At 33.8% G+C, this 21,538-nt stretch overlaps 2 protein-coding genes across 2 annotated transcripts in view; one reads left to right on the forward strand and one right to left on the reverse strand.

Annotated features, from left to right (window-relative positions):
• The first annotated feature begins 14,529 nt into the window (after positions 1-14,529).
• Osi3 (Osiris 3) lies at positions 14,530-18,784 on the forward strand. Its single transcript, XM_073964444.1, has 3 exons — positions 14,530-14,790; positions 17,956-18,131; positions 18,208-18,784. Exons 1-3 carry the CDS (start codon positions 14,530-14,532, stop codon positions 18,782-18,784), a joined length of 1,014 nt encoding a protein of 337 aa, XP_073820545.1.
• A 748-nt stretch (positions 18,785-19,532) lies between these two features.
• The window catches only part of Osi4 (Osiris 4), a 28,644-nt gene continuing 26,638 nt past the window's right edge, over positions 19,533-21,538 (reverse strand). The window contains exon 4 of the mRNA XM_073961140.1: positions 19,533-19,878. Coding sequence (XP_073817241.1) covers positions 19,811-19,878 — 68 coding nt within the window. The 3' untranslated portion in view covers positions 19,533-19,810. The remainder of the gene's footprint in view (positions 19,879-21,538) is intronic.

Here is a 21,538-nt window from a genome sequence, read left to right on the forward strand (position 1 = left end):
ATTTCTTGTACGATTTATAATTTTGTATGTGCCTATGCGTATGTTGTAGCTTTTGTGTTTGGCTTTTCAAAAAAAATAAATAATAAATTTGAATATTTTTTATCGATCCAACAACTTTTTTAATCAATAAAATGTTTTGTTTTTTTAGGCAAAACTGTGGAATATTTTTTTAAACATTTTTGTCAATATTGAAAAATTTTATCAGTTCAAAATAAAATTCGATAAATATTTTAATCAATATGACAATTTTATTTTATAAAACTGAATTTTTACTTTGTGATCATATAATTTTATCGAATTTTGTTAATATATCTATTTTGTTATCGCCGGAAAATCGATAAATTTTTAATAGAATCTTTGAATTTTTTTTATCAAATGTCTACAATTTTTTTTCTTTGTAGGGTATAGGAATACTTGGTAAGCACTCTTTATCTGTATGCACTTTAGAGAACACCTTGAGTTGGCTGCGCTCAAATTGAAAAATAGGAGAGCTTAAACAATCGCCGAAGGACTCCAGAATGTGGTAGATGTGTTCAACCTGTGGAGATCATTTTTAATGATTTTTGGCGATGCAATACCAGCTAAATGACAAATCGTCCGTGGTTCGCCTGCAAACAATGTTCGAAGAGAAATGTCTCTCTACAACCAAGTTCAGCATCGTTGTCATGAAAGATGAGCTTCAAGGGTCTACTAAATCAACTACACAGAAAAAAATATTTCAAGAATTTTTACATATTTTCGTTCGTGATCTAGTTTTTTCATACTGTACAGGTACCTCACTTAAGATACATGTGCAGTTTCTTATTTCCATCCGAAAGCCACTATTTTTTCAAAAATGTGTTAGATTTTCATGAGATACAAAATCACTTTCCTATTTTTCCCGATATTCCACTATTTACTCTCATATTTCCTCTCTTGGTTGGTAAATGCTCTCAACTTTGTTCTCGTATTGACAATGTATCAACAAACCACAACACAACCCCCACCATCGTCTCACCATCACATTGAGACTATACCCAAACTACCACTGCAGGTCCCAACAATTTTGTTGTTAGTTAACTGACAAACCAAACAACTACAGTGCGTTTGGTGTTGAAAAAACAAAGTGTTTGGCTGTATAGTTCGCAAATACAAATTTTTAATTTCTTTAATATAAAGGCAACATCTAATATCTGAACCTAGTGCTGACAGACTCAACATGTATGTACATATGGTTCGTATTGTTCTGCTATGTTCACAAGACGATAACAACTACAGTGAAAATCATTAGAAGAAATGGTAAGTTACAATAATACAAAATAAAAGCAATAATTAATAAAAACAGCAAAATGTGCCTCGGGTTTGGTTGGTGGTGTTCTTGTCGGGGTTGTTAGTCAATAATAACAAAAACAACAACTCCCCAAAATTATTTTTTTTTCAATCTCTCAGAAAAAACAGTATTTTTTTCTTGCTTTATGAAAGGCTTTCATGAAATGCAGAAATTTGAACTTTGGCAAAACTTTATGGAAATGAAATTACGTTTCATTCTATCTCTTCTTGCGTTTACTCGGATGCCTGAAACTAGAAGCTCAAGACTCAAAAGCTTACAAATGCTTGAAAACTCTGGAAGAGAGATGAATCTCCAAGTAGCATTGTCCGAAGCAACCAGTGCTGTTAGCGTGCAATCACAGTTATGCAAGACTTTCACAAGTCCTGCCGCAAGATATACGACCTCTAACTGAAATTCATCTTCTTCAATGATAGCGTGAATATATAGTCTTCTTGTGTGTTTGATGATCCTGTTTGGATAAAAATGTTATACGAGGGCATTTGAAATTTTTCTTGGACAGTTTGGCGGTGCACGCAGAATTGGCAGGCCAAGGAGTAGATGGCGCAAACAAGTGGATGAATAGATGAAAAGGCGCGGTATTCCAGAGTGCGAAGTAACAAATAGAGAGAATTGAATATCTTTTCTTAGTTCGGCCTATGGAACAAATGTTCTGTAATGGGCCAGCCAATAAAAGTCGTTAATTGGTATATAATTATTCCCAACATTCCCACTTATTGCCTCTTTGCTCATTTACCAACCCTCCTTGCTATAATAGCTTGAATCGTTTTTTGTTTTCGGCTTGGGAATATTTTAACAAGACAATCAGTGAAAAATGTTTCTTTATGAAAGACACCAACGGCATAAAAAATAGTTCAGTTGCAAAGGAGAAAATATAAAGACAATAAAAGATGTTTTTTCCAAGTTGAAACAAAAGTGGACTTGTACGACGACTTGTAGACATAGGATACCAAGTTGTTTGCCATTCATCCACAATAGAAATTCCCACTTTTGCTAGATATGCTTAGCCAAACTAAGCCTGACAGCACCAACAACAAGCATGGCAATTGCAGGAGCCTGCTAGACTTTTGATTCCAAAGAAAAGGCAGATGTTTGGTCTGCTGTCGCTGCAGCTGCTTGCGCTGCGTTTTTAGTGCTGCATCAACATGTGCAGCATTGGGGTTCATATAAAATCTTAATCACACTCTCGAAAAATCGCATTAGGTTTTCTTATATCACGACGATGTCATCGCCGCATTCTAAAGAAAACGTATTCACCTAACAAAGTCGCTGTGCCCCCAAAATAACAAGAGAAACGTTTGTGTGGCAGACACAGTTTCGATGACAAAAGGATTGATCCAACATTTGAAGCGATTTTGTCTTAAAGTTGGCTTACGCGAGTGTATGTGTGTGTGCGCGCCTATTTTATAAAATATAAAAGCATTTACAAGGATGTTGAAAAGTTTTGAAAATTCAATTAACATTATAAAGACAAGTGCTCTAAATTATCCTTGTCAACAAGGATTCTATTAGAAACACAATTCTTCACGTTCACACCATTAAGATAATCAGAAAACTAAAGAAAGACGATATTGAGAACAATAAAAGAAAGTGTGGAAAGAGAAAACTAAAAACGTTAACAAATACCCATACCAAAAACTAAACTTAAGAGGTCCTTTGTCACGCCACCATCAGAAACATGAAAACAACATTATTTTTATGGACGATTATTTGTACGGTCGTTCTAACAGCGTACGCAACTCCCGCCATCAGTTCCAATGAAAATGCGGTAATTGTTTGCTAAATATATACGTATCTACATTTTGTTTCATGAGATAAACATAAATACAAACTAACAAAAAATATCTTAGAGGCGTAAAGCTGAATAAACACCATAAGGATAACAATAATGGGTCGTTCCATGTAAATGTGTTGTCGCTTGTGAACAAGTGAATCATGCAGTCGAAGAAATGAACATTTGTGAGAAAACATTTTAAATAAATCTGTGATATATGTACATTGTCAACTATGTGTACATACGTATATCGAATGGCTATAATAAATGGTGCCATTTAGATAAAATATGTAGGCAACAAGGATTTTATTCTATATAGGGACAATTACGAATTTTCCGGGAATGCTATAAATGCAAATACGTATCCAAATATCGGATTGTAAAATAACGACTATATTAAGCAAAGTGCATATTTTTATACCCTCCATCATAATATGGAGGGTGTGATTAAATTTGTCATTCCGTTTCTAACAAATCGAAATATTCATTGCAGACCCTATAAAGTATATGGAGAGTGAAATCGGACACTTTTTCAAAAAGTGGTTTTTAATTTTCTTTATTGTGGTGACGCTGCTCATCAGCAAAACATTTTAGTATACTTTTAGATTTTTTTTTTTGACTAGCATTTGCAGAGATTTCGCTCCTTGAAAAGTCGAATTCTGTAAAAACTGTATGCAAAGAAATACTCAGAACTTCTTTAATATTGGTCCAATGTATTTTTTTTTTGTTGTTTTATCATCTATTTATTAAAAAATAGTTAAAAATTTGCACAGTGAGCTTGGATGAAATTTTCGCGATCTAATATTTAAAATCTTCGATTTTTTTTATTAAACTGCGATTAATTAAAAAAAAAAAAAAATTAAATCCAATTTGGTAGTGGGATTCGAATAGTTACTATGTTTTTTCTTATTTTTCCAAAATTTCTCAATACAAATTTTCCTTTATACAAGTGCGAAACATTTGTTATTTAACAAAAAAATAAAAAATACTTTTATTAACATGTGTTTTATTGTTTCATTTAGGAATTTATCTTAACCATTTTAAAATTCGCTTAATTGTTCGATTTTGAAAATGGATTAGGAATTATTGGACCAGCCGGACAATAAACTAACTAAATTGATTACAAAGTAGTTTCAGCTCGGGAATTATATGGATGGGCATTCTAGCCGAATAATCTACCAAATATTAAAGTGATATTTTCTTCAGAAGATGATTAATTAAATACGAAATAGGATTTCAATTAGAGTTATGCTTCAGTTAAAGTTTTATTCAGTAATACCCGCTAATGCTGGAACAATAATTGATAAACCATCTTGAAAATCGAAAAATTAATTAATTAAAATTAATAAAATATTAAAACAACGACTATGGGATTAAGCCTGACTATTTTGAAAAACAAAATAGAAGTGAGATGTTTAAGATAAATTTCAAAATAAAACAAAAAAATACATGTTAATAAATGTTTTTTTTTTTATTTTTTTTTTTTTGTAACTTAACAAATGTTTCACACTGGTATAATGAAAGATTTGTATTGAAAAATTTTAAAAAATTAAGACAAAATAGTAATAATTCGAGTCTCACTACCAAATAGGACTTAAAATAAAAAATTGTAAATCAAAACCACTTTTTGAAAATGTGTCCGATTTCTCTCAGTAATCCCCATATATATTTTTGATCAGCACAAAATTCTAAGTCGCTATAACCATGTCAGTATGTTTTTTTTGTTGAAATCAAGAGACAGCTAGCTAGGGTAAACAAATTAAATTGATTTCAGCATTTATACTAACGAGGATATATAAACTTTCATAATGTTCCTTTCAAAATTTTCCTCATGGAAATAATGGTTTTAGACCCCAAGGATGTTTGGACGAAATCCGTTTCAGACAATTTGGCGTCGATTTAGCAATGTCCGTCTTTCTGTCAGCCTGGCTGGTGCTCTCGATAACTCTCGAACGGATCAACCGATTCGAACAAAATTTTGGGTATCGCAATATTTTGCCTAAATTTTGTTTAAGTTTGAAGATGGTCCATATCTGTACATTCCTTTGGATACCTCCCCCACAAAAGTTCAACATTTTTCTGACAAATTGTATATACGATAACTCGAAGGAAGCAATCATTTTGGTTCAATCTTTGCACACAATAGTATTCCTTCTAGGTATAGATCGGGTTTAAATATGGACCATTTCGGTCCACTACTTTGGATACCTCTCACACAAAATTCAGAAAAAAATGAAGTTTAAGGGCACCTCTCAGTTCGTTTTGAAATTTGTTTCAGCATGTTGTCCTTGTGGTCCCCATTACGAGGGTACAATCCTTTTTCGGCCACAAGTCCATACTTCCTGAGATAATGGTCTAAAAACTCTAAGAAACCCTGAGGGCACCAGCCACAATGGCAAATCCGCAATATAATTCTCGCAGGGAGTTTCTGATTGATCCAAACTGTGCACATTTTATTACTTCATCCAGTCATGTATCAGGTTGGAATGGACCGATATAGTCCACTGCTTCGGATACCTCCCACACAAAATTCGGAAAAGGTTAAGTTTAAGAGCTCGTCTCGGATTGTTTTGATTCTTTTTTCAGTACCTTGTCCTTGCGGCCCACTTACAAAGTTAAAACTTTTTCCGGAGTAAGTCCATACTTCCTGAAACAATGGACCAAAACCTCCGAAAAACCCTGCCGGCACATACTAAAATGTCTATAGTGCAAGATAACTCTTACCGCCTGCTCATGTATGTCGCACAAAAACCCGTACGAAAGGAAGGCAGTCACTCACTTCCGTCTAAAAATGCGTTCATGTATTTCGCAAACTATCGTGCGGCTACCGTTACGTATCCTTATTTGAATGTACATTTGTAAAACTATGTTCCATAAATGAGAGCCAAATGAGAAACAAAAACAAAATCCACATATACATACAAAATATACATACAAACATTGTTTGTTTTGTTTGAGAAAATAAAATACGTCGGTATTTTCAATTATTTTATTTAATTGATTTCTTTAAAATAATGAATGAAACCGCCTTTAAAACGTGTCTATAAATTTTTTTATTTTGTTTTAAGAATGTGTTGCATAAATTTGTTTTAACATTTTCGGTGTTATTCGCGAGTTTACCTTCTACTCGGCAGCTATAAAGCAAGTGAGTGATTTTGACATTCTCTTTCTATAAAAGACAGTCCTTTCGAAATACATAAACCCAAATTTACATGGAAAAGTGTACGTTTACGTGTTATTTCGTATGGCTTGTCGGTCGCATAGATTTGCGTTTCGAAGGTGTTTACATGAACAGAAAATGATTTTTTTCATTTCGGAAGCGCAATGCATGGAAGCTCATAATAATGTTTGGTATATGTTGATGATTTAGTATATATTATATTCCACGTATTTTGAAGCAAACTCGTCATACAGAATCAATTTATTTTATACACGGCATAATTATTGTGTTTTTTTTTTTTTTTTTTTGGTCGATGGCTGAGGATATATCTACGTCAGCACAGCTGACTGATAGTTTCTTACTTGTTAATATAGAGCTTTATAATTTGATATAGAATTTTATGTTACTCCTAGGAGGTTTGGTATTGAAAATGGGCTATATCGGTCCATGTTTTGATATAGCCCTCTAGAACGGTACCTCACGATTTTCGGTATGTTTGAAGGTTTTAGCCTCATTACCACACCACTAAGGCTGAAATTTGGTATTTAGACTTCAATTCCACCTAAAATTTTTCGGTATATGTCCACGTCTTCATTTAGCCTCCACAGAAAGGTAACTTCCGATTTTCGGTATTCGGTTGTGATGATATTTGATATTTAGTCTTCATTGGTGGTATAAAACTTTCCACCTGAAATTTGTTTGTATGGGTCCTCTTCTAAAGGAAGTATTATCAGTTAAGTTATTCCGCTCCTTTAACTAATAAGAGGAAGAACTTGGTGCCGACTTTCGCAGACGAAAGGAAACTAATTGTTCCTATTTAGGTGGTTGAGGGTATAAAAAGTTCGGCCCGGCCCAACTTAACGCCGTTCGTAATTGTTTCGTATTGACTTGACTTTTGACATCAGCGTACGTAAAAATACTTTAAATATCATTTCCAATCGTGTCGTTTCGCATTTTCCATAGGAACAATACAAAACGAAACATAACCCACGCTGGCGGAGTTCAATGTTTAGTTTCGTTTTGTTTACATTCGTGAGTGCGAACAAAACGAAAAGCAAAAAGTACTCAACTCCACAAGAGGAGATAGAAAATTAAAGAGTACTAAACACTAGAGTTATGACTTTTTTACAACCTCATATCCCTGTATCATAGCGTAATGAGTTTTGCCATAAGATTACATAAAATCATAATTATAAGGTGATTCGGTGAAAAAACCTCACGCACAAAATGATTTTAAAATTTGAATTTATCAAAATTATGGACAATTTTTTGAAGTCACTGTTGTCAGATATACAATTGAAATTAAACTTTAGAGTCACGTGAGATAATTAAACTGACATGACATTTATTTCTCACTAATTTTCTTCAATTCTGAGAATCGTAAAAATGTCGTAAACCTTTTTATTTAAAGATATAATTTTTTAACAAAAAACAAAAAATTTAAAATTTTTTCAAAGTGGTTTGTGCATGACCTTTTTCAATATTTGAATGAAATAAACATTATTATAGTTATTAATAGGCTTATATTTATTCATTAGTGCAACAATTTATTCATTCATACATTTTTTAAAAAAATTATATTTTTAAAATCGATTTGTGCATGAACTTTTTTTATATTTCAATGGAATAAACGATAGCGCAGTGATTATTAGGCAAAAGTTCATTCATCCCAGCTACGGGAAATCATTTTTGAGAAAAAATGTCAAAAAGTCATAACCCTACTAAACACATGTGAATAAATCAAATACGTTTGGTGGTTGATAAAGTATTCACTGTGGTATGTTGATGTTAGTTTATAGGGTTGTTAAGCATAGTACACACTGACCAACAAAACTGACAGTCATCGGCGTCTATTTCGTTTAAATCAAAGTCTAGCTGAATAACTACTTTCCAGATCTCTAAATAATACTTTAAATATTGCATTTCAACAGTTTATAGCTAAACAAAAGTGTTTATTTGCCAGAAAATTGTCCTTAAAGTAAGTTGACTGTCAGTTTTGACTGATAGTGTGTACTCCCCTTTAAGCAATCACTTGTGTGTGTGTGTGCCTGAGTGTGTCATTGACCATAACGCACGGCAAACGTTTGCCAAAAATTCTTTTTGTTTCGGTGGTAAATGAATCAACTCGGCAAAGAATAGCCGAAGTTACATTTCAGCAATCGTACGGTTTCCATCTTTTTACATTGAAAAGTTTGTGGTTTTGTTTTGGTTATGAGAATGAAACGATTCAGAGAAGCTGAAAAGTTTGTGGCTTTGTGTGATTGTTACGGGAATCGTTTTGTTTGTTTACGTTCATTGTTTGACATTGACTAACATTCAATGTCATTACATGGCTAGATCTTGAAGTTAAACTAAATATATAACGTACACGGCACACGAGTACAAACTAGAGATTTTTAATCAACAGATCAGTTTTAGGACGAAATCTATTATTGCTGAAATATATAATTTTGTTTTACCAGAGGATTTTTATATACACAGATAAATTGATAACGATTTTATAGACAAATTCAAATATTCAATTAAATTTTGATTGATTTTTCGCGGATGAACGAATTTGTTGTTATGTGCTTTCTTGTTCATGTAGTTATTTCTTGAAAATACAAAAAACATTTATTTCATCGTCTTTCAAAAAGTTAGTTATATTTTTGTTACATATAAAATTCAAAACAATTTTTTTTAAAAATTATATCTTTGAAAAAGCGTTTACGACATTTTTATGATTCTCAGAATTAAAGAAAATTAATGGAAAGCAAATGTTATGTCAGGTTGTTAACAAGGCATAACATTAACGATCACCAGTGAGTAAAAATTGTTTGCTCTCGTTTGACAATTGCTAAAAAAAATACTTGTGTCGATTGCTACAAAGGAATTTTGAAAGAATAAGATCGCGATGCTTCCAAATAATTTTTTACGTAACAGGTGACGAATAATGGAACTATGCTTATAAGGCCGAAACCAAACAGCAATCGACCATGTGGGTTTTCGATGACGAGCCAAATCCAACGAAAATTGTTCGCGGACCATTCCGCTTGAGCAACGTAGGTTGGTTAATTCTGAGTGGTACACCACTTTTTTTTGCCTGATGTCTTCGGAGAAATTCGAAAAGCGAACAACAGAAGTCGAATGAGTCATCGTGCACACTGACAATGCGAGTTCTCACACATCGGTTCAAGCCAGCGCCTTTTTCATTGGCTGTATCCCAATGGGAGTGGAGAAAGTGTTTCGACAGTGGGTTTGAGTGCATGCAAAAGTGTAAAAATCATGCTGGAGAATATGTACTTTGGAAAGCAATAAAATCAAGTTTGATTGCAAATATTCGCGTTTTCATTATTAAGCCCGGAGTACATATATGGGGTTCTGAGTGAAATCGGACACATTTTCAAAAATTGGTTTTTTTGTGAAACCTTTTTAATTAAAAAAAAATCAATTTTTTAACATTTGTTTTGTTGTTTTATTTAGGAATTTATCATGAGCATCTTAAAAACTGCTTGATTTTTCGATTCTGAAAATGTTTCAGCAATTATTGTAGCAACTTAAGTGGGTTTTACTGAATTAAGTTTTTTTCTGTGCCCACGATAGGTTTAGTATTTGCATATTTTAAATCTTCTTTAGTATTTAAATAATCATCTTCTGAAGAAAATATCACTTGAATATTTGGCAGATTATTCGGCTCGGATGTTCATTCATATAATTCCTAAGCTTATTTTTTTATCATCCATTGTTAGTTTATTGTCCGGCTGGTACAATAATTGCAAAACCATTCTCGAAATAAAAAATGAAGCAGTTTTTAATATGCTAAATAAATAAAACAACAAAACAAATGATAAAAAATTTATTTTTTTTATTTTTTATTTTTTTATAACAAATGTTCCACACTGGTATAAATGAAAAATTGTATTTACAGATTTTAAAAATTAAGAAAGAAATAGTAATTATTCGAATCCCACTACCAAATAGGACTTAAAATTTGTGTAATTAATCATAGTTTATATAGAAAAAAAAAATATTTTTAATATTAAATCGTGAAAATTTCACACAAAATGTGGACATTTTTTTGCTATTTTTTATTACATAGCTTATAAAAAACAAAAACAAGTGAGCAAAGGCTATGGTCGGGACAGGGCCGACCATGTGGTACCCTACACCACTACCCCTGTGTATAAACTTTTCACTAGTAAATATTTCTGTTAGGGAATATAATCCGACTACCACCAAACATAATATGCCTCCTTCTCTCTGGGACCCCCATAAGCAACCAAAATTTCGTGACCATCCGAAAATTTCGTGACGCTACGATCGTTTCGCCTAGTGGTTTAAGCCAATCGAAGGGGGGTTTCCTTCATTATATTTTCATGTTCCATTGACAGGCTTTGCCGTTGGAATACCCCCACGAGAAGCCGATATATTCACAAAGAATAAAACTTTGAATTTGTCTCCACATGAGTTTTTTCCCATTCCGACCCCTTAATATTATCCGACCCCTTAATATTATCCGACTAATTTAAATCAATAGCCTTCTTTCTCTGTGGGGCCCCCATCTACCCCCAAAATTCCAATTACAAAAAAATGGAAAAATTGGATATATTACTGACTTTTGCGATATCTCGGTTGTTTGCCAACTTACGCCAACATACTTTGCATCAATATAAAGAAGATCTTTTCTTCATCCATTGACGGGCTTTCCCTTTGGAATACTCCTACCAGAAGTGGAGATATTCGCATAAGAAAAAAAAAAACGTTGACTTTTCTACACATAAGCTTTTTGCTTATTCTGACTCCTGCATATTATCCGACTATCACCAAACTAAATAGGCTTCTTCTGAGGGACCCGCATCAACTCCCAAAAAATTCTTGACGATCCGACCAAAATTGCGACCTGTAGCGTGATTACAAAAAAATCTTAAAATGGGATGCATTATCGACTATTGCGATATCTCTGTTATTTGACATCGTTGTAAATGTGATATTTTCTACTTTCCTTGTCCGGTTTTGCTTTTGATCAAAATTGCGACCTGTAGCGCGATTTCGAAAAAAAATTGAAAAAATGGGATGTATTACCGACTATTGCTATATCTCCGTTATTTGACCACATGCGCCAACCTACTTTGCACCATTGTAAACGCGGGATATTCTGCTTTTATAGTCAGCCTTTGCTTTTGGAAGCTCCCCATCCAAAGCTGTGATATTCGTCATTACAATTAACATCGCAAAAATGAAAAGGGTTGTATTAGCGACTATTGCGATATCATCGTTGTTTGACCACCTACGACAACCTACAGAATTCGACTTTTTCAAGTTGCGATATCTATGGAACCCTTAGTCAAAACATCTGACAATATACTGGAATTTTGTTTGCTGATGAGCAGCATCACCACAGCAAAAATAAAGGAAATCAAGAACCAATTATTGAAAAAGTGTCTGTTTTCACTCAGAAATCCCAATATATAATTATCGTAGACCTTGTACCACCCGATTTCAGGTATTTTCGCGTTCATACTTATATTTTCGGCTTAATTGACTGTAGTTTGACATTTGTGGTTCTCAGTGTTTAAAAACTTCTCTACCAAAATTGTGGCATATGCCAACTTTTTGTTATAACGGCACCGCCCCTTATCAATTATTATGAAGAAGAACTTTTCGCTTTTTCACTTGTGTTTGCCTTCGCGACCATTTTTTGGTGTATTACAAACTGTTGGCTAAACCCAAAACCTCACCAGCAGTGAAATGTTGATGTTCTGGTCAGGCATTGATCCACTGATCTTATGAGTACACCATTTGGTATAACATAAAATGCTTTTTGTGGATCACTTCTTACTTACATTAATAATTCGGTGGTTTTCAAACAAAACAACCTAAGTCGACTTATGTAAATTTTGAGTTTCCATATCATATTTTCGTTTTTGAAAAAAATGTAAAAATACTGATATATTTGTTGGCAAAACTACGTAATTTGGCCTTCTTAGAAAATATTTTTTTTTTTCATAAAAAACTTATCATCTGGACATATGCAGCAATAAATCCCAAACATTTTTGTAAAAAGACACAAGACGACTTAGGTCATTTTGGCTAAAAATAAAAATATTTATTGATTCTTTTTCAAGTGAAAATAACGTAAAACTAAATGTGCTCTTTTGCATGCTATTTTATATTACTTTTCTGTTTTTATGTCATTTATACCCTAAACAAGTCTCGTTGTGTAATTTTTATGAAACATGGCCCAAAACAATGGCAAGAACTGCTAATCATTAATTTAACAACAAAAGTACATAATTACATACAAATGGTAATGGCAGTACAACAGTCTATAATGAATAATTTATAATACCGCCCACTGTTTATACCCTACACCACAATGTGGAAAGGGTGTTATAAGTTTGTTTTTCAAAAAATGCATGTAACACCGCGAAATATTCTTCATAGACCCTCCATGTGGTATACCAAAATTCATATCTCGACGAGATAAAGCAATTTTGAGATGTGTGCCCGTCAGTCCCTCTATCCGAAATTTTGTATGGAGGTCGGGTTCAGACCTGAATAGACCCCTATAGGGCGATATTTAGGGGGTCAAATTTACCATATTCGGACAACTTACGAAAACTAAACTTGAAAATCAACTCTTGAACTCTCACTTGATGCAAATTATATCAATATATCAGTTAGATAAAGGAACTACTGTCTAACATCACGGTGCGCCTGAACCAACTTTAAATGGAAGTTGCTTACACCTGGGAAGTTTTTGCGAATTCTGAAATTACAATGTTCATAGATAAGAAACATCAAAACAAAGCAAATAAAAAGTCGTTAAGTTCGGCTGGGCCGAACTTTTCGTACCCTCCACCATAAAATAGTCTTAATTAAAATGGAATAATTAGCTTCCTTTCACAATTTTAGGTGGAAAAAATGTTCGACAATGGGTACCCAAATTGCCTAAATTATCTGATCTAAGCAAAGCAAGTAAGAACGGCGTTAAGTTCGGCCCTGCCGAACTTGTTATACCCTCCACCACAAGTTGTCTTGAAGTAAAATGGAATAATTAGTTTCCTTTCGTGTATGAAGAAGACTTAATACTAAATTTCAGCAATCTCGGTAAAACAATGTGAGGCACCGTTCTATGTCGATCTATACCGACAAATTTCTGACGAAAGTTTTCAGACTCAAAGAAGACTAAATAACAAATTTCCTATATTTCGGTAAGAGAATGTGGTTAAAACTTTAAAAAACCCAAAAATCAAGAAGTACGCTTCTATAGAGATATAGGAAGACGTGGACCTATACTGATATTACTCTTCTGGAATATTTTATAACTCTTGGAAGACTAAATAATGAATTTCAGCCATTTCGGTGGGATATTGACGTCACAATCTTCAGTATTACGAAAATCGGGAGGTACCGTTCTAAGGGGGCAATATCGAAACGTGGACCTATACCGACGAATTTTAGTCGGAAATGGGGCAATATGAAAGCGTGGACCTGTACAGACAAATTTCTGGCGAACAGTTTTATCTCACATTGAAGACTAAATACCAAATTTCAGCCATTTCGGTGGAATATTGAGGCCACAACGTTCAAAATACCGAAAATCGGGAGGTACTGTTCTATGGGGGCTATATGGAGGCACGGACCGATACCGACAATGTTTTGGGGGGAATGTTTTATACCACCAACGTAGACTAAGTACCAAATTTCAGCCATTTCTGTGTGATAATGAACCTAAAACCTTAAAAATACCGAAAATCGGGAGGTACCGTTCTATGGGGGCTATAACAAAACGTGGACCGATATATCCCATTTTCAATACCAACCAAACTTCTGTACCAAATATTGATCCCACTATTTACAAGTTTTGCAGATCCAACTTACTACTGACTCTTTCATTGCGGCCTTTCGAAGATTTACGTCTCGTCGTGGCATATGTTCCGATCTTTACTCGGACTGTGGAAAGAACTTTATTGGCTCCAACAAAGAACTAAAAATTCTGCATCGAAGAAGCATCGTATCTCTACCAGAAGAAATTGCAAACTTACTTTCTAACAATGGCAAAACATGGCATTTCATACCATCTGCTTCGCCAAACTTGGGAGGACTTTGGCAAGTTGGCGTCAAAAGCGAATTACGGAGCATCGAATTCTAACATATGAAGAATTGTCTACTTTGCTTGCTCAAATAGAAGGATGCCTTTCTCAAATAGAAGGATGTCCCATGTCGACTGATCCTTCAGACTTTGAAGCTTTAACTCCGTCACATTTTCTTGTTGGAGAGCCAATAATGTCTGTTCCAGATGAAGACTTACTCGATTGCTCCATTGACCGACTTTCCAGGTGGAAAGTAGTTCAATTGCTGAAGCAACAATTTTGGAAACGTTGGTCTATTGAATATGTCAACCGGCTGCAATCTCGTCCAAAATGGTTGATGCTCCAGAAAAACGTTGACGTTGGTGATTTGGTAATCGTATTTGACGAACGTGTTCCTCCTGGTCAATGGCCACTGGGCCGTATTACTGAAACTAATCCTGGCACTGATGGACGAGTAAGAGTTGTTTCTCTGAAATCAAATGGAAAATTGTACAAACGGCCAGTATCGAAAATTGCTTTTCTGCCCATTCACTAGACATAGAATTTTATGCTGATCAATAATATATATACTTTATAGGGTCTCCGACGAATATTTCGATGTGTTACAAACGGAATGACAAATTTAATTAAACCCTCCATATGGTGGAGGGTATAAAAATGCGTTCAGCCAGGTGAAAGGTACAACCTACTGGGCTATATAAAAGTGTCGACCTTTATTTATAATTTTTGGTGGAAATGTTTTATAACTGCAGGGAACCTCAAAAGTCAAATTGCGGGTAGGTAGTTCCATCAAACAATGTAGCTAAGACCCTCGAAATACCGAAAATCGGGAGGTACCGTTATATGGGAGCTATACCAAAATATTGACCCATGTTGATGATTTTTGTGAAGAAGTTTTGTGACCACTGAAAACTCAAATGTCAAATTACAGCTAGTTCGGTTAAAAATTTTAGCTAAAACCTCACCATACCGAAAATCGGGAGGTACTCGTACCGTTATGTGGGAGCTATAGTAAAACATAGACATATGTTGACGATTTTTAGAGAAGAAATTCCGGGAACACAGGTAACCAACCTCAAATGACAAATTACAGCTAGTTCAGTTACAAATTGTAGCTAAAATCCTCAAAATACCGAAAATCGGGAGGTACCGTTATATGGAGACTATACGAAAAGCTAACGACTTTTTGTGAAGATGTTTCGTGGCCACTGAGAACTTAGATTTTAAGTGAAGAAGTTTCGTGGCCACTGAAAACTTCAAATGTTAAATTACAGCTAGTTCTTTTACAAATTGTAGCTAAAATCTCCAAATATCGAAAATCGGGAGGTGCCGTTATATGGGCGCTTTATCAAAACATGGACCTATATTGACGATTTTTGGTGGAAAACTTTTGTGGTCACTGGGGACCTCAAATGTCAAATTACATATAGTTGGTTTAAAAATTTTAGCTAAAATGCTCAAAATACCGAAAATCGGGAGGTGCCGTTATATGGGCGCTTTATCAAAACATGGACCTATATTGACGATTTTTGGTGGAAAACTTTTGTGGTCACTGGGAACCTCAAATGTCAAATTACCTATAGTTGGTTCAAAAATTTTAGCTAAAATCCTCAAAATACCGGAAATCGGGAGGTGCCGTTATATGGGCGCTTTATCAAAACATGGACCTATATTGACGATTTTTGGTGGAAAACTTTTGTGGTCACTGGGAACCTCAAATGTCAAATTACCTATAGTTGGTTTAAAAATTTTAGCTAAAACCTCAAAATACCGAAAATCGGGAGGTGCCGTTCTATGGGCGCTTTATCAAAACATGGACCTATATTGACGATCTTTGGTGGAAAACTTTTGTGGTCACTGGGAACCTAAAATGTCAAATTACATATAATTGGTTTAAAAATTTTAGCTAAACTACGTTAAAAAAAAATAATAAAAAATACATTTATAAATAAAAAATAATTTAAAAAATTAAGTTTCAATGTTTTATTTAGAAATGCACAACTAAAAAATAATTTGTCGGTTAGCCTCAATAAATATATTCTTTCTCATGATAGAATCTCTCAAAAAAAAAAAAAACGCTTGCATTTAAATTATAAATGGTGACAAAATTAAACGGCAAGCGTTTTATTTGAAAGATTCTATCATGAGAAAGAATATATTTATTGAGGCTAAGCGACAAATTATTTTTTAGTTTTAAGTGCATTTCTAAATAAAACACTGAAACTTAATTTTTTAAATTATTTTTTATTTTTAACTTTTTAGTAAATACATTTTTTGACCACGGAGAACCCCAAATGCCGAATTACAGTCCATTTGAGCAGAAAATGTAGATTAAAATGCTTGAAATTGGGTGGTACCGTTATATGGAGGCTATATTAAACCTTGACCTACGTCCACAATTTTTAGTGTGGAAGTTCCTGGACTATTGAGAACTCCAAATGCCAAGTTACAGCAAATTCGGGCTAAAAATGAAGACAAAATCTTCAAAATACCAGAAGTCGGGTGGTATGGTTATATGGGGGTTATAGGAAAAAATGGACCCATATTGGTTTTGGTTCATATTCATGTATTGTCATCTAAATCTGAAAAATGTGCAAAGTTTTAGTTCGATTGGTCAACTGCAACCGTGCTAAAAATCAGTTACCAGATTTTAAAAGGGAGTCAAGTTAGACACCGTAGTTTTGATTTCATATTCATATATTGTCATCCAAATATGAAAAGTGTGCAAAGTTTAAGTACGATTGGTCAACTGCAACTGCGTGCAAAATGAGTTACCAGATTTGAAAAGCAAAATACCGGAAATCGGGTGGTACCGTTATATGGGGCTATAGGAAACAATGGACACATATTGGTTTTGGTTTCATATTCATGTATTGTCATCTAAATCTGAAAAGTGTGCAAAGTTTTAGTTCGATTGGTCAACTGCAACCGTGTTAAAAATCAGTTACCGGATTTGAAAAGGGGGTCAAGTTAGACACCGTAAAAACACTGTAAGAATATTAGTTTTGATTTCATATTCATGTATTGTCATCCAAATCTAAAAAGTGTGAAAATTTTAAGTTCTATTGGTCAACTGCAACTATGTGAAAAATGAGTTACCAGATTTGAAAAGCAAATTAGATAAAACACTGTAAAACAGTGTAAAAATTGACCAATATTGGTTTTGATTTCATACTCATGTATTGTCATTCACATCTGAAAAGTGTGCAAAGTTTTAGTTCGATTGGTAAACTGCAACTGTGTTAAAAATGAGTTACCAGATTTGAACTAAACACACACCAAAGCAAGTTAAATAAAACACTGTAAAAATTTGAAACATTGTTTATTCCTAATGTTTGTTTTTATGAATATATGAATGAATATATAAGAAAAAACTAAAACAAAATCATCGACATGTAGGAAATATTACAAAAAATATTGTTTTCGCTCTCCTGAAAAATGTCGTTTTCAATAAAAACCACAGAATTAAGGAAGTATTGTTTTCTTTACCAACTATCTGACTCACTTCCCATTGATGCCATGTTTTGACCTCCAGATTTCACATTCAAATACAACTCCCATCAATATGTATGTAAATCAGCTTGTAAATTCATCCATGTTATGTTTTTTTTTTCAACAGATACCAACAGTTAACCGCAATCAATTGGAAGAAGGATTTCTGAAGAAACTCAATACAAAATGCAGCCAAAGAGATAATCACTCATGTATGATGCTTAAACTGATTGTTTATATGAATCGGATATTTAAGAAATCTTCGCTGGAAGTGAATAAAAAAGTTACGGTAACACAGAATCGGTAAGTAGTTCGGAGAATTGTTCAATTGCATGTGTGACCGCCAATATGCTGTCTTTTTGTTTTATTTTCCGCCCAGAGATATTGATGAGATACCAGATGATCCAGAGGATGATATACTTTTAGCACGTTCCATAGAATCCGATGACGAAACATTGGCCTTAATTGTGGCCAATAAAATAAGAAAATTCATATCATCACGAACGTTACGTTATCATTTCAGTGATAATGCAGATTTTGTGGCATATGCCGAACCAAAGGGCAATTTAAATATAGGCGTATCTATTAGCCCAGGTGTGGCATTGGAGGAGGGCAGAGGTAAAATGAAAAACATGATGCCCATATTGGTGTTGATGGCCGGAAAAGCTGGTCTGGTTGGTGCCATTATTTTGAAGGGTCTATTCTTGCTGGCGGGTAAGGCGTTAATAGTCTCTAAGATTGCCCTACTGTTATCGGTGATAATTGCCTTGAAAAAATTGCTATCACAAAAGAAACATATTGTCGAAGTACCACATCATGATAGCTATAGCAGTGGTTGGGCTCGTGCCTTAGATGGTTTTGTTGAGGGCCTAGTTGAAGTACCGGCTAAAATTTTAGCAGAAGAGGCCCACGATATGGCATTTAGTGCACAAAAACCAGAAGGAGGAAATGTATGACTTTATTATATAGATATGCGATTAAGGTTTCACATGTATGATCTTTGCCTAAGGTGTTATTTCTGTTTGTCTTTTATAAGTTGACTTTGTGTGTTTTACTAAAACCAGAAATAATAAATCTAAAGATATTGAAGGGGAATTTGAGAGGAACATTTTCTGCTAATCCCATAGAAGAGCCTTTGGATTTTTTCAAAAACCAAGCTTTATTTTTGAGCGACTACATATTTCCTTTAATATTTCTTCTGGTTTTGGAACTTTGTTTCACTCTTCACTTTTGCATATAAAAAGGGCTTCATGGTTAACTTTTGTTATTGTTATGAGTTTTTGTATTTATTTATATATTTTTGTTATAATTGTTAATTATTTATTTTACTTATAATTTTCTCTGAGGTGTGGCTAAAATGTTTAAGTTAATTTTCACTAATTTTCTCTCACTGTTTCTCTTCTATTACTGTGATAATTTCATTTCAATATTAATAATTTTCTGTGTTTATCTCTATATGAATGTTTTTTTCTGTAATTTTCATACAACAAAGCAGCCAAATGTAAATGAAAAAAATACAAAAAATATATATTTATAAATATTTATTTATTTATTTTAATTTATTTATACTATTTATTAACTAAATTATTTATTTTACATAAAAAACAAAAAAATAATTGTAATTTCTTTTTACAATAAAACATACCAATTAAGTTGCAATGAAATAAATAAAAAATCTTAAAAAATTGTTTCTTTAGTGGCATTTCATTTTTAAGCTTTCACTTGTATTTTAATTGCATTATTTTTTTTTTGGATTTTTTGAGCATTTCTTTGCTATTATTTATAAAACAAATAAATAATCTACATTCTACTAATCTGGAAAAACTTACTTGCAATTCTTGTTTAATTCCATAAGTGTGTGTGTGTTTGTTTCTTAAATTAAATTTAATATTTAAATTTCCCTATTGACTTCTTTTTTTAATTTTTAAATTGTTTCTCTGAAGTAGTCGGTTTTCAGTTCTGACGTTTTTCATCATTCTTCTTTATTGTCTGTAGTGCGCATATGGATTTAGATAATTGTAAACCAGTGGTCTTCTTTGATTCGGTGTTGCTGAAATTAAAACATATAATTTAGTTAACAGTGCAAAAAATACATTGCGGTTTAAATTTAAAAATCACATTTCTTATTTATGGATTAATCGAGCTAACATTTCTCTCTGATAAAATAAAATGGGATTGATCCGTTTACGTTCGCCAAATGTTATAGAAATTGGAATGGGAATTTTATACAGAGTATCACTAATGCACTCTATACATACTCATACATACTCCACTTTTTGAAAAATCTTTAATTTATATGTCGAAGCCTTGATATAGTCATAATTATACCCTACACCATAATATGGATGGTATAATTAAATTTGTCATTCCGTGTGTAACAAATCAAAATATTCATCGGAGACCCTATAAAGTATATATACATATATTCTTGATCAGAGTAAAATTTTAAGTCGATATAACCATGTCCGTCTATTGAAATCCAGATAGAGCTCGCAATTTCTAAGATAAAACAAACAACATTGTTCCACAACATCCCATACGGGACAAGGGAGACTTCTGTCATATCAACGAGTGCACCCCGATTCATATTTAGCTTAATGATATGGGACCTACTGTTTATCGCCGAGTCCAAAGGCGTGTCTTAAGACACCACTTGTGGAGGAGTTTTTCAAGGCTGAAATATTCAGGAAATGTCGCCAACATTACTGAGGGGTATTTTGCCACCGTTGACAAATGTTTGATGTTGCCTGGCCGGGGAATCGAACCCCCGACCTTCTGCGTGCAAGGCGGGCTTTGTAATTTGGTTTAGAAGTTTCTATTACTCCTAGGATGTTTGGTATTGCAAAGGGGCTATATCGGCCCACTTTTGATATAGCCCCGATAGAACGGTACACAATAATCCACCGAAATGGCTGAAATTTGGTATTTTGTCTTCATTTGGGGTATAAAACCTTCCATATGAAATTTGTCGGTATAGGTTCACGCCTTCATATAGCCCCCATAGAACGGTACCTCCCGATTGTCGGTATATTGAAGGTTGTGGCCACAACAACCCACCGAAATGGCTAAAATTTGGTACTTAGTCTTCGCAGGGTGTATAAAACCTTCACCAAGAAATATGTCGGTATAGGTCCACGCCTTCATATAGCCCCCATAGAGCGGTACCTCCCGATTTTAGGTATTTTGAAGAATATGGCCTCATTATACCACCGAAAATGCTGAAATTTGGTTGTTAGTCTTCGTTATGGGTATAAAACTTTCCACCTGAAATTTGTCGATATATGTCCACGACTTTATATAGCCCTCATAGAACGGTACCCCCGATTTTCGGTATTTTGAAAGATGTGGCTTAAATATCCTCTCGAAATGACTATTTGGAATTTAGTCTTCGTTGGGCGTATACATTTTTTACCTGAAATTTGTTGGTATAGGTCCATGTCTGTATATAGCCCCCATGGAACGGTACCTCCCCATTTTCGGTATGTTTAAGGTTGTGACCTCAATATCCCGCCGAAATTGCTGTAATTTGGTTTTAAGCTCGCATAGAAGCGTACTTAGTCTTCTTTGGGACCAAAAAACGTTCCCCCCGAATTTTTTCGACATAGGTCCACGTTTTGATATAGGCCAATTTAAATATTAATAGCCAGATCGACTCAGCTCGTCGAGACATTCATTTATAATTATGGTATACGACTATTGTTTCGATGCGT

Source organism: Musca autumnalis, unplaced genomic scaffold, assembly GCF_047663935.1.
Source record: "Musca autumnalis isolate F117 unplaced genomic scaffold, ASM4766393v1 scaffold_1, whole genome shotgun sequence".
Classification (NCBI taxonomy): domain Eukaryota; kingdom Metazoa; phylum Arthropoda; class Insecta; order Diptera; family Muscidae; genus Musca; species Musca autumnalis.